Below are 13,325 nucleotides of genomic sequence, written 5' to 3' on the forward strand. Positions count from 1 at the left end.
TGGGGGCAAGCATGGGAGCTCCATTTGTTATAAATAGGAGTGTAAGAGCCAAGGCAGACCGAGTAAGGAGGTCGTTGTATGCATGGAATATCCTAGCAGAGTACAGTGGAAAGGGTCTCTGAGATTCCAGCTGCCATTGACAGGTTCCAGAAAATCTGAGGACTTTTCCTTGAGCTAGACAGTCAATTTTATTTTTATATGGTTACATATTGTTGCACCATTGTCAATAATTGTGTATTTTATGTATATTTTGTTTGCAAACTGTGTTAAAATATAATGTCGTTTTGGCAATTACCTGCATTTTGCCAATAAAAACAGATTTACAAAAAATTTGCACTTTTCAGCATTAAGCACAAGTCCTGCATCAGCAAGCAGACACCACGTTTGTGTACGGGCTCTATCATGTTCCTTTTGTGGGGCCCCAACTCCTAGTATATCATCATTGTAATTGAAAGCCTGGGTAACAGGCTGTATAATGCGATGAATGACATCTTGGAAAAGTTTGGCAGCTGAAGACACTCCTAAACTCAATCTTATGTAGCTGAACAAACCAACATTATTTGAAAAGGTAGTAATGTAATTCCAATTTTCTTTGAGTTCAAGCTGGTATCCTTTGTTCAGATCAAGGCACGAAAAGACTTTGGCGCCGTTCAACTGGGTTATCATATCTGCAATGTGTGGACCTGGGTGGTGTTCTCTTTTGATTGCTTTGTTTGACACATGTCAAAACAGATTAGCACAGACCCTCCACTCTCCTGTTTAGATACTACCACTATCGGCGACACCCATGCCATTGTACCAGTTGAGCGCTCAATGATATCATGTATTAGCAAAGTCTCAGTTTCTTTTTCAACAGCCTCGTTTGGATGATAGGCAATTCCATGATGTCATTGATTAACAGAACAGATGTCCTCATTAATGTGGAGCTGCACTTTCATCATCTTACATTTTCCTAATCCATGAAACAATGACTGAAACTAATTCACTCTGTTGTGCTGAGCATTGATATTGTACTTAACAGAAATTAGTCATATGTCAACAGCAGTGCTGAAACTGAGCAAACATGCACTTGACGAAGTGCCCTGGAGGACATGGTTCGAGGCTTGCACCTTGTCTTTTTATGTTTTATAGTTGCCGTAAATAAACCTTGACTTTGCAATGGTGTCTAGGCTACCCACGTGTATACTTTCGTATTCGATGGTGTGGGACTGGGCACCGGAAACAGATCATGGTATTTTTCGATTGGCATGATATTTATCGATGCACCACTGTCTATGATAAATGGTATATAGCAGACAATAACTTACCATTGTATTTTGCGACAATGTCCAAATGAATGTTGTGAATTCATTGGCAATTCTTTTTCAACTTGTATTCTTTTTTGCAAGGAATCAGACCTACATGCGCATATCTTTCAGTAGTCTGCATCAACAACGCACACCCATCATTGTCTCTCGACTGTGATATCAAAGAACCTTTTGAGGAAGAATTAGATGACAATCGGCCTCTTTTCAGTTTCTTTTTGCCTCAACTGATGTGTACATTTACTACGGTGGGCATGGCTAGAATTCTTCTGGAACTTTCTGACAGCCATCTTGTCTTCACAACATGATGCATTCCTTTTTTCTCTTGCTTTGCAAACTGTTACAAAATGGTTCTCTTTACCATAGCCGTTACATATCTGCCCAATGCATGGAGATTTACCTTCATTTGAAGAAGAAAATCCTCATCGAAAACACAGCTTCTTCAGAGACATCACTCTGGTGCCTTTCAGCGGGTATTTTTTTCTTGCATTTCATACCCCACGCTGATTCACTCTGGGCTCCTTTAGCCTCCATGTCAGTGGCTTTTTTGTCGGCATGCTCTTCAGTTCTGGTCGCCATGAGTACACCCTCCAGACTGAGCATTTCTCACAGCAGTCTGCATCTGATGAAATCAGACTGGCAGCCGGCTGTGACTCTGAGATGAATGGCTTCTTCGTCATTGAATTAGTTGAACTTTAGTATTTGATGAGCATCTCAAGTCTTTTAAGAAATGCATCTATTGTTTCACCATCTTTGTCTCTCTTGATTGAAGATGTACCTTTCATAGTCTATGTTCTGCATCAAATTGAAGTTGGTGTTCAGTATTTCTTTAATTTGATGGTGCGAAGTTTTTTCACCTCTCGGTACTTTATCACGTCTTTCACTCAGTCACGTGAGGTTTGGGAGCTATTTGATCTTTTTGTCATCTGCTTCTTCCAGCTCATCAATTACGTCATTGCACGCTTTGATCCAGACAGTCCATCTCAATATTCTGCATCTTGGCAATATCAAATGCAGATGGTGGCTTTATGAAGGCCGCAGCAGTATAACTAAGTGTGGGACTTACTGACTGTGAGAGTGGATTTCTCTCAAAGACTGTTTTCTGTTGTTTAGGACCCGTTTCATTCGTACCATCTCAATAGCCTTGTGACGTGATGGCCTCTGGTCATGGCTTCTGTGAGCACTCTTGATTCTCTGAATTGCAGAGTTTACGTATCCCCAATCTTGTCACCAATTGTAGTACCCTCCCCAGCCCAGTAGCATGTAAATAAATTATGCCACACACACAGCATGATATTTCACATCTTTATTTCTGAAAGTGTAACCTGAAATTATCACGCGTTGCATCATGAATTTATTAACCACACCCAATCACTTACGTCAGTAGACTATGGAGTCCACTAGGGACGTGGAGGTGGGCTTGTGCTACACTCATGGCAGCGAGTGGTGCAAATGCATTGCCTAGGTGTTCCCAGACCATATCTCAAAAGGAGTACAGGGGGTACTCCTATCTTGGATGGGAATCGGATTTCTCATCCATGGCAGAATTGTTATGCAGCTGTAACTATTTAATTATGCTGCTTGTGACTAAGCTGCAACACCTGAAAAGAGGCAAACAAATGCCATTTTCCACCTTCCAACAGCCGGACCTAGTTGGAAGCTGTTTGTCTGAAAAAGCATCTGTCTATTAAGACGTTACCATCCCACAGATCGTCATGTACAGCTGAATTGTCCTGTGATTTGTACAGGTTATGAGTTGATATCCTCACATGCCAATTGGGGAAATTAACCTATTGTTTGCTGCAGTTAGCAATTAGTATATACCTTAAGTTCAAAATGTTACTCCTATGTTAATGTTTTATAGCCATTTTCTGCCAATGGTGCATCAAGTTACACCAGTGCTCCATGCACACTTGTTTTTTTATGATGCTTGCCCATGTTTTGGGGACTGATTTACAGGCTTTCCTCTGTCTTATTACTACTTTGCTTCCTTCATTCTAGTAAAAAGTTTAGACTGAAGTGGGAAGTGATTGCAAGTGCTTCAGATATTATCTCCCATTTATTAAGGTTGCTATGTATATTGAACACTTGAGGGAGCTCAGTGGGACCACTTCAAGGTGTTGGAGTTCCATGGAATATTCATAATGAAAGCCACTTGTCCTCATTATAGTGAATGACAGTGGTTTCTGCTGTGATTTGATAAAGCCCTTCCTTGTCCATCACCAATGGGCAGGTTACAGGATATTTCTCATGGCACAACCAAGCTGGATCTATGTTCAACCAAAATATGATTGTTCCTTCAGCGCATGTTTGTTTGTTTCTCTGAGCGTTCTTCCATAGATCTTTTACTCTTCCAAAAACTGATTCTTTAACTCTTGATCTCTTTTTGGATTCCATGCACTTGACTGTGGGTTCAGGATGAGGAGGTAGAGGACACCCCTGTAGTGACATAAGCTGCTATTAGGCTAGTTAATTGTGATGGTCTATGAAATGTACTACCACATGGCGTTAGGAGAGTATTGGTTCATGCAGGAAAACATCCACTTGTGATTCATGGTAATGTACAGTGGTGGATCCAGTGGAAATTATGGCCGAAGGACTAATTTCTGGCCAGTTTAGTAGATAAGCAGTTAGTACAAAGGTCGGGAAAAAGTACCACCTACATTGTCATTTTAAGAAATTTACTATGTTCTTGAGAATTCAAGTTACTATGAATTCGTTTACGAGAATTTTATTTTTAGTGTCCAATCAAGTCCTTAAGGTCCGGCTAGGCTTCTGCTTTAATATTGGAAAGAAGAGGCACTTCTGAACAACAAATAGTACAATATCAAAATAGTCTATCTTAAGCAAAGTCCAAAAGAGTAAACTTTTGATCTTGACAAGTAGAAACTTTATAAAAAATCTTAACAATTACAAAACGGCCAACACGTTTTGCGTCTTCTCTCAGAACCTTTCCAAGGCTGCAACATGGATCAATAAATTGCTTCAATATATTAAAAATATCTTTACTTTAAAGTTTATATATACATTACTAAACACATCACTTATTCATTCCTGAATTGAGCTTCTTGACAACAAAATGACACCAGAAAAACTTAATCACTGACACTCAAAGATACATTAGATTTTTTATACTTTGTTAAAAAAATGGTTTCACCCATATATATATCTTCAAGTGCATTTCATAAATAATTTCCAAAGTGAATTCATTGCCAGTATAATTTTTACATATTTAAGGTTTTCATAGTCAATGCCATTGGTAGAAATGTCATTAAAAACAACCCCCTAATTGAATGGAATCTACTGTATTCAGACTCATGTACCCTGAGTCCTAAAGAAAAGTGCTATTTACACTAAACCTCCTGATAAATGTCAAAATCCAAGTAAAAGGCTAGCTGATTTGTCAAATTTGAATCTTTTGATTCCTTACCCATCATTTCATAGATCAAATGTCTAAAATGTCTATTGGAAAAGTTTTCCAGTCAAAAGCATACTACCTTAAGTGTAAATGTAATCTAGGTGTAGACAATCTATTGAGCTGAAAGAATAATATTGAGAAACCAAACCAATGGCTAGTATAGAAATCAATAATAGGATTAAAAATAATGGGTGGCCCGCACGGACCCCCAGCTACCACCGCCACCTCCCCCTCCCCTGGGCCCATAATATAACTTAAACTGGGAGGGGGCCACTCGGCCTTCCCTCTCCGGCCATATATGACGCTGGGGACCGCCATCCTCTAGGACCAGCTCCTGCTTTGTCCCGGGGTGTACACCACTGGGACATAGCTGTTTGCTCAGACTTGGAGGGAGCTTTGACAGCTCTTGCCAAGTCAGAGCAAACATAAGCTCTGCTCTCAGCAAGCAAGACCTGTGAAATCGCTCCTGCTTGCTGAAAGCGGAGTTTCCCTACCCGCTGTGAATACGAAAGAAGAATTGCTCTCACAGATTGGGAGGTGCTAAACATGCAATAGCAATGCCGGCTTCTGCTGGAGGCAGCGTGCCAGCTGAGACCGCGGAGGCCTTGAGGCTTTACCCAAGGTTCCGGAGTTGAAAAAGGCAAAATAAATGTCAGAAACGAGCTGAAATGAGAAGAGGCAGAATAATGGACAGCAGCGAGCAGAAGGATGCAGGATAAAGGTCAGCAGCGAGCAGAAGGAGGCAGAATAAAGGTAAAAACAAGGAGAAAGAGGCAGAATAAAGTAAAAACATTTGCAGAAAGAGGCAGAATAAAGGGCAGCATCGAGCAGAAAGCTGCAAAAAAACCGCAATGAGCAGAAAGACAAAATAAAGATGAAAAGCGAAGAAAAAGAACTGAATAGAGGTAAAAAATGAGCAGAAAGAGGCAGAATTGAGATCAGCAGAAAGTAGCAAAATAAAGGACCCGACGAGCAAATCAAGGCAAAATAAAGGTGAGAAAAGCACCGAAAGAGGCAAAATAGAGATCAGAGACAAAATCAAGGTAAAAAACTAACAGATTGTGGAGGAATTTATATAGCGCAAATCACCAAGCGGTTTCTAAGCGCTTGCTTAGGGAACCCGTCCTGGTATTCCCCTGTGAGATAACCCCAGCAGGGTATCCGCAGGGTGAAAGCCAGGCATCCCGCCGCGAGGGGCCGTTGTGGAGATTAAGCAAGCTATTGCCCAGAGTCGCAGAGTGTGAACCCGTGAATCGAGTAGGCACCGGAGCGAGAATTGTCGAGTTCATGGACATTTTAGGACTCAAGACCCCGCCGAGGCGGGAATTGAACCCTGGTCCCGGGCTGACCTCTGCTTCCAGGTCTGCCTCCTCTAACCAGTGAGCCACACTTCTCGACAGATATAGGCAAAATAGAGATCAGAAAAAGGGAAGTAAGGGTAAGCAGAAAGAGGCAAAATAAAGGTGAGAAACGAGCAGGAAGAGGCAAAATAAAAGTGAGGAACTAGCAGAAAGAGGCAAGAAAAAGATAAACGAGCAGAAAAGGGAAAATAAAGCTCCACAATGAGCAGAAAAGGCAAAACATCAGAAAAGGGAAAACGGAGCATTCAGATTCTTACACACACACTCACAGACTTAATGAGACCTTCATGCACTCACTCACACAATCACTGTCAGGTTAGTGGTTACATTAGGGAAATACCATTTAAAAACCTTAGAATTTCACTTAAAACCAAAGGTTACAGGGACATTATAGATGGTAGAAAACATTTTTTTAAAAATCTTAGAAATTCAATGAAAAAACAAAGGTTATAGGGACATTATAGTTGGGAAATGGAATTAAAAAAGCCTTAGGAATTCATTGAAATAAAAAAACAAAGGCTACGGGGATGTTATAGTAAGGAAATAATATTTTTTTTTAAACTCGAAATTCACGGAAAAAAACAAAGTTTACAGGGACGTTCTAGTTGGGCTTATATATCAATCGTACAAAACCAGTGAAATTCAGCAGTTCTAGTTAGCTGAGCTAACTATAACTTATGCCCCCACAAAGCACTGCTTATGACCTCCCATATTAGACCACTCATGACATGGTCATGATATATATATTTATGTGTGTGTGTGTATATTTAACTTCCAATCCTGAATCCTTGCGTATACAAACAGGCGCTGACACCGTAGGATCAATATATCAAAGAGAAAATGTATTCCATGCGATAGACTTGGCGCGTTTCGCATATATATATGCAGATGTATGTGTATGTAGATATATATATATATATATATATATGTGTGTATATATGTAAAAAAAGGAGAGAACTCTGAGTAGTTCTCTAGTTTAGGTGGAAAGTAGCTCCTGTTAGAGCACTCTCAACACCAGCGACACTCTACATCTGCTCACCTCAAATGTATGTTTTTCTATCAAAGTCTTTAAGCATAGGATTAGCATAGTGCCATCCACGCCGAGATAGAAAAGGACAAAGTCTTTTGCCATTTCTACAGCAAAGTCTTTAAGCATAGGACTAGCACAGTGCTGTCCTTGCCGAGCTGTAAAATGACAAAAGCCATTTATCACTCCAGGTACAGTATTACAGCTTTGAATTGGTGAAATACCAAGTCAAGCCAACCTGAAATGAGTAAAAGCAACCCCTGACAGTGTTGTGCTCTAATTAGAGCTCTTCAGAGAGGTATGGCTTTATCCAGACACAAGGGAGCACCCAGTATAAGTCAAAACAAAACCCTTTCAGGCATATAGTGACACATAAATTATGCAAAAAGAAGGAGCGAACTCTGGGTAGTTCTCTAGTTTAGGTGGAAAGCAGCTCCTGTTAGAGCACTCTCAACACCAGCGACACTCTACATCTGCTCACCTCAAATGTCTGCTAAACCTATGCTTAAAGCCTTTGATAGAAAAACAAAGTGTATATATATATATATGTGTGTGTGTGTGTTTGTGTGTATGTAGATATATATATATATATATGTGTGTGTGTGTGTGTAGATATGTGTGTATGTATGCTATATGTATGTTATATATGTGTGTGTATGTATATGTAATATATATGTGTGTGTATATATATATATGTGTGTGTATGTAGCAGAATTCAATGCATTGACCAGCTATAGACTTGTGTTGGTATATTTTTAAAGTGCTCAAATGCCCAGTCAAATCCAGATAGCACCTGTGCATAAACTTTGTGATGAACTCCACCTTCTTCTCGGACAAAATTAACAAGATTAGGACATAGATAATAAAAGGCTTTATATTTCAAATCAAAATCGCTTTCTGGGAATCTCTTTCGTCCCCTGACAATATTTTCACTACCTCGGAAGTCTCTGAGGTACTACAAACCATCTGCAGCTTTAAACCATCTGGTTGTCCTGTCGACATATGTCCTGCTAATATTATGAAGAAACAGATTCCTTCCATAACTCCTAGCTTAACTCCACTGTTCAACCAGTCATCGATTAAAGAAATAGTGCCAAAAACTGGAAGGCTGCCCTGATCAAGCCCCTCCTGGGAAAAGCTACACTTGATCTCTCGGATGCCATTGATGTTCACCATTCTTAGTTTAAACTTTGGAGAAGTTGGCTTTTAAATACCTACCACTATTTACTGAAACTAAAAAAGTCAGTTCCTCCTTTTCAAGCAGATCAGGGCATAGCACTATTCTGGTTGCTACAACAGTTATCGACTACCTTCGAAGAATAGTGGCTAATGAAGGCACTGGGTTACTAGTTCTGTTCGGCTGGTTGGCATCTTTTGATATAGTCAACATCACATCCTTCTTACCAGGATTAGGGACGTAAATAATCCATGTTTACCATTAAGTACTGGCAGAAAAAGATGATGAGGCCTAGGAAAGTCATAGGCATGGCTGCTGCATTTGTGATTGTGTGGCCGCAGCTTTTTCTCTTTTGCATATTTATGGCTTTGCCACATAATCCATTGCCTGCGGCATAATCTGTGGATTTCAATTTCTTATTGCTATTTATAGGTCTTAAATTGGTACAAATAAGGTGAAATCTTTTCCCAGACAGGGTTACCTTATGTAACAAGCATTGGCATAGCCAATAGGTCTCGCCTTTGGGAATTTGTATGTGTTTCGCCATGCAACAGTTGATGTTGTTGCACCAAGGATATTGTGCTACATAACTAAACACTTATAAGGTCCCAAAGCCAAGACCTATAGGCTATGCCAATGCCTATTTATGTTTTGAATCTCGTTAAAAACAACCCCACGAGGACACAGGCGCCCAGCACTTTGATGGTGGACAGGAGGCCTCATTGTATAGCATAAAAGTACGGCCCTGTATACAGGGCTTTAATTATAAGTGCTTTATGAATAACATCGTTCTGAGCAATTACTATGAGCCAAAGTAGACTGGTTCTCATTTCATGCACCTTGAAAGAATGAGTAGACATGCTGAGGCCTAAGCCTGCTGACTTCAAACATCTCAGTGCGGATGTAGGCACACAAAACAATTCAGTAGGACAGGTTGCATGTGTCTTCCCTCGCAGACATATCGAGCCTCTGGTTCTTCACAAGAGGCGGAGGCAGCGACGCACAAATCACCGGCCTTTAACCAACTATTAAAGAGCCAACTGATCGATCATTCTGTATTCGTCATTAAAGGAACCGCCGTTAAATTACCAATATATTTCCATTAACATCTATGCTTTCAGTTTGGGTAGGGTGGGTGTCGCCCAGGCTGCAGTGCTGTTCTGCAAGCGCTGCAGCAGGCTGACATTATGTCACAGCGTGCCATGTAATTCTGCCTGGATTTCATGTGTTCATGACATGTGGCGCCATCAGTGAGAGTTCGGATGCGCTTCGTCCCTGTGACTCGCCAAGTGAAGCAGAGCAAATGTAACCCGCAGTCCAGGATGTTCCACGTCAAAGTTCTTTCTGAAATACAACAAGTTTCCTGCTGCGGATATTAAATATAAAACCCTTGGCAGTGAATTTTAAATTAGGGAAAAGCTCTCCCCATAGATTTGTTAAAAGCAGATAAACAGTTGTGCTGTTCCCCCTCTTGTTTCTGGAACTGAAAACCAGCACAGTCGCGAAAGTGAAAGTGACCGCGCTGGGTTAAATAGTAACCTGATCCATGATGGAATGCAACTGCAGACAGTGGGTGGTTGTCTGTCTGTGCTTTAGCGTTAGCTAAGGCAGACGTACGGCTGTGCAAAATATTGTTCGCATCAACCTGCTTGTGAATATAAACACTACTTAATCTTAGGTATGGCTAGAAGTGATGCTACATTAAGAAGACTGTAGGTGGACTGCAGGATCCACAGTCATAAATAGTTTTGAGGGGGAAGACTGTTAACTGTACGACCAGATAACCCAGCTCAAAATTGTATGGTCATTTTGTTTAACCTTTGGCTACAAAATGCTTCTTAAATTTGAAAAGATGATGTACCCGGAGCCAACTGAAAATTTATAAGCGCTAATATGGAAAGAAAATGTGTAAAAAAATAGAAACAGGAACTCTTTTGCTAACCACTGCAACTTGAAGAATTCTCACAATAAGGGGTGATAAAGGGCAAATATGAATGTAGCCATCTACATAAAAAAAACTAAAACCTGATGGCTTTGCGCACTGAACGACACGTGCTCCTAATACACTTAGAAATCATGTCCGAGAAGCCAAGAGTACAACAAGAAGCAGCCTTTTATTATACTGACGTCTTATGGTGTGTGACGCTGTCGTCACCCAGAAGCAGGAAGCGGCTGATCAAACAAGAACCGCCAAAAGTTCTGCTGCGAGGTACTGCAAGCAGTCTAGCATGTGCTTTTTTGGTGTGGTGGTGGGGGAGGTAATGTTTTGCCTGTTTCGTATGGCTGGCTAACAAATATGTTTATCGCAGTTGCTGAGTCCCAATTATAGGTTGATAGTCTGTGTAGCAGTGAGGAATCGCGTCATGTTGTAAAAGGAGAGAAATGCGTCTGGTGTTGTAAAAGTCTCAAGTGAACTGCTGGGGGCGGGAGGACGGGGTAGCAAATGGCCAAAATAAGAAAGACCGGGGTTGGGTGAAGGGCGGAGAGGAAAGCGGGCACTGCTGAGGTGACAGACAAGAAATGAGAAATGTAAGAAAGGAAGACGCGGTGAAGGAAGGACCGAGACGTGGAGTCACGAGTCGGTATGAGTGTAATGCTCTCGAGTCAGGAGGGGGAGGGGGTGCGAGGGATGAGGGAACACGGCCTGGGGGAAGCTGGCTGGGGAGGGGGAGGAGAAATCCAATTAGGGGAGGAGAAGCCGAGAAGCCGCAGAGCGCACGCTGGGCGAAGCCCTTTGATGTGCTCTGCGGCAAGATGCAATTAGGAGGGAGGGAGGCTGATGCGCGTTCATGTTGATCACGTGGTTCACGTGAACTTGATGAAAACGCCAGGCAAAAAGCTGGTGGTTTCACGAGAATTTTCGCCACTTGAATTCTCGCTCCGCTCGATGCGCATGCGCATCGATAGGTCGCGAGACCTAAAAAAAAATGAAGTAATACTATCACAAAATGTGGCACCTTACGCAGCATAATTTGGCTTTTCGTGCTGCGTAATATAATCAACCCTGCCTCATAATTTGGTCCTCCTCTGCCGTATAATTCAATTGGCCCAACTGAATGGACAGATTTGTAGTAATAGTTTGTCCACAGATTCTAGATTCCATCTACTGCTCCATTCATGTTGCTTGGGAACCAGGTAAGAAAATGACGTTATGTGGGGTTGACGTTTTTCTCTATCATGTATTTAAAAGATGTCCATTAATGAAATGTTACCTTCTCAAATGTTTCTACCAGTTATATACGGCCTATGTGGATTAAAAAATAATATTCTATATTTTCAGTTTGCAGTACCCCGCCAGTCAACATGAAGGTGCAGCCCATGAACAGGACAGCATTGCTAGTGACCTGGAACCACCCGGAAGTGATCTACCATCCGCCCATTATGAATTATATGATTTCCTACAGCTGGACAAAAAACGACGAAGAGAAGGAGAGGACGTTTGTCAAGGACAGTGACAAGGAACTGGTAAAAACTCCCACCTCATAAATAAAGGAGCATCGTATTGTTGTGATGTGTTATAGCTTACTTACAAAGAGTCGTTGTGTGGCGGTTCAGCTTCAGATAAAGGGTAGAGTCCAGTGTGGCCTGCAGGTAAAATGACTGTTTGTCACATGGGCTAAAAATTCCTCTGACCCTACTGGCTCAAGCGAGAGATGAAGAAGTGGCGTGTACCAGGCAGGCCTCGGTTTTAAATGCCAAAGCTACAGCCTCTTCAATATTGGGATCAGGTCCGTTTAACATTCTTTGCTAAATGAAAGCAAGTGCTGTCTTAGCCATTAACATTCCACGAATGTGAAAATCAAAGTGGCATATTCCGATTTTGAAAGCCCTTCATTTATTGTTAATTAAAACAGACCTTCAGAATAATGAAATCAGTAATTGTATATGCACATGAAATATGCAATGGCACTGAATAAAATACCTAATGACTCTAACCCTGTTTTTTACAGACCTGCTCTCCTCTGGGCTTTTTCAATCTGTTACAGAACCAGACCTCGCCTTTTTTCCTCCAGCTGGAAATTATTTTCAAGCACTTCCATTTATATTTTCAATTTCACCACCAGACATTGTTATCTGGGGCACATTAGGGAACGACCTGCTCCATGAAATCAGAGAGGAGTCACTGAATGGTTCCCAAGGTTATGATGTAATGCATAACCCTTTTCTCTTGTCAAAATTGCACATTGCTCCCTGATGTTTTAAAATGTGCGGCTTTGGATGTGACGAGTGTAATTGTAGAATCTGGGTGTTATGGGAGTGTTTTCTGACACCGTTCGTTCACTATTTTTCTACAGGTATGTAGAACCACAGGTTCACCGTAAAAGTTACCCAATAGTCTATATACCGCCCACATGTTGCTGGAGGGTGTTGCAGTAATAACTAAAGATTTTCATATAATATTTGCCTGCAAAAGCCTCCATGGCAACGTGTGATACTGCTGATGTTTTCCTAGCGTCCCATGCAGCTGTGAATTCGGTACGCAGAATCTAGTGATCTCTTTATTTCCTAGATGTTTCCCTTTATTTTCCTTTCAGGTGGCAATTCTTGAACAGTAAAGGCAAAGTTTAGAAAAATACGTAGATGCCAAATGTCCCCATGTCTCAACCATCCCCAACTCTTTGGCCAGACAGCACTTGGCATGCAGGGAGTTTGAGGCATATATTTAGAAGGAGAAAGCAAAGACTAAAGACCTAGACTGCAAAGAGTAGGCTATAATGTAAACACTGACTGATGGTTTTGCACATGATGCGGGTCAATTGCCAGCTAAGTGAGTACTCTAAGCCATAATTTTGATTTCTTTCACACTTGTAAGGTTTTCCATATCTGACTATGAGGAATGGGCTCCACCCCATATTAACCCCCCCTGGATGTTTTGCTTTTTAGACTACCTGGTTTGACTTTTTAAGTGAGTCAAACATCTGGGGCTCACTTACTGTCCGCTCCATTATGTTGACTTGTTCGCGCTAACCACCAGTGTCTGCCTTTCAATATAAGGTCCGCTGTTGAACAGCAAGGGTCAGGGCACTTGAAAACATGT

General features: G+C 41.4%; 1 protein-coding gene across 6 annotated transcripts in view; it reads left to right on the top strand.

Annotated features, from left to right (window-relative positions):
* The window catches only part of PTPRG (protein tyrosine phosphatase receptor type G), a 1,220,925-nt gene that overhangs the window by 740,375 nt on the left and 467,225 nt on the right, over positions 1–13,325 (top strand). For all 6 annotated transcript variants that reach the window (XM_078661520.1, XM_078661521.1, XM_078661522.1 and 3 more), the window contains exon 9: positions 11,568–11,752. In XM_078661520.1, the coding sequence (XP_078517646.1) occupies positions 11,568–11,752 (185 nt within the window). The remainder of the gene's footprint in view (positions 1–11,567; positions 11,753–13,325) is intronic.

Source organism: Lissotriton helveticus, chromosome 9, assembly GCF_964261635.1.
Source record: "Lissotriton helveticus chromosome 9, aLisHel1.1, whole genome shotgun sequence".
Lineage (NCBI taxonomy): Eukaryota > Metazoa > Chordata > Amphibia > Caudata > Salamandridae > Lissotriton > Lissotriton helveticus.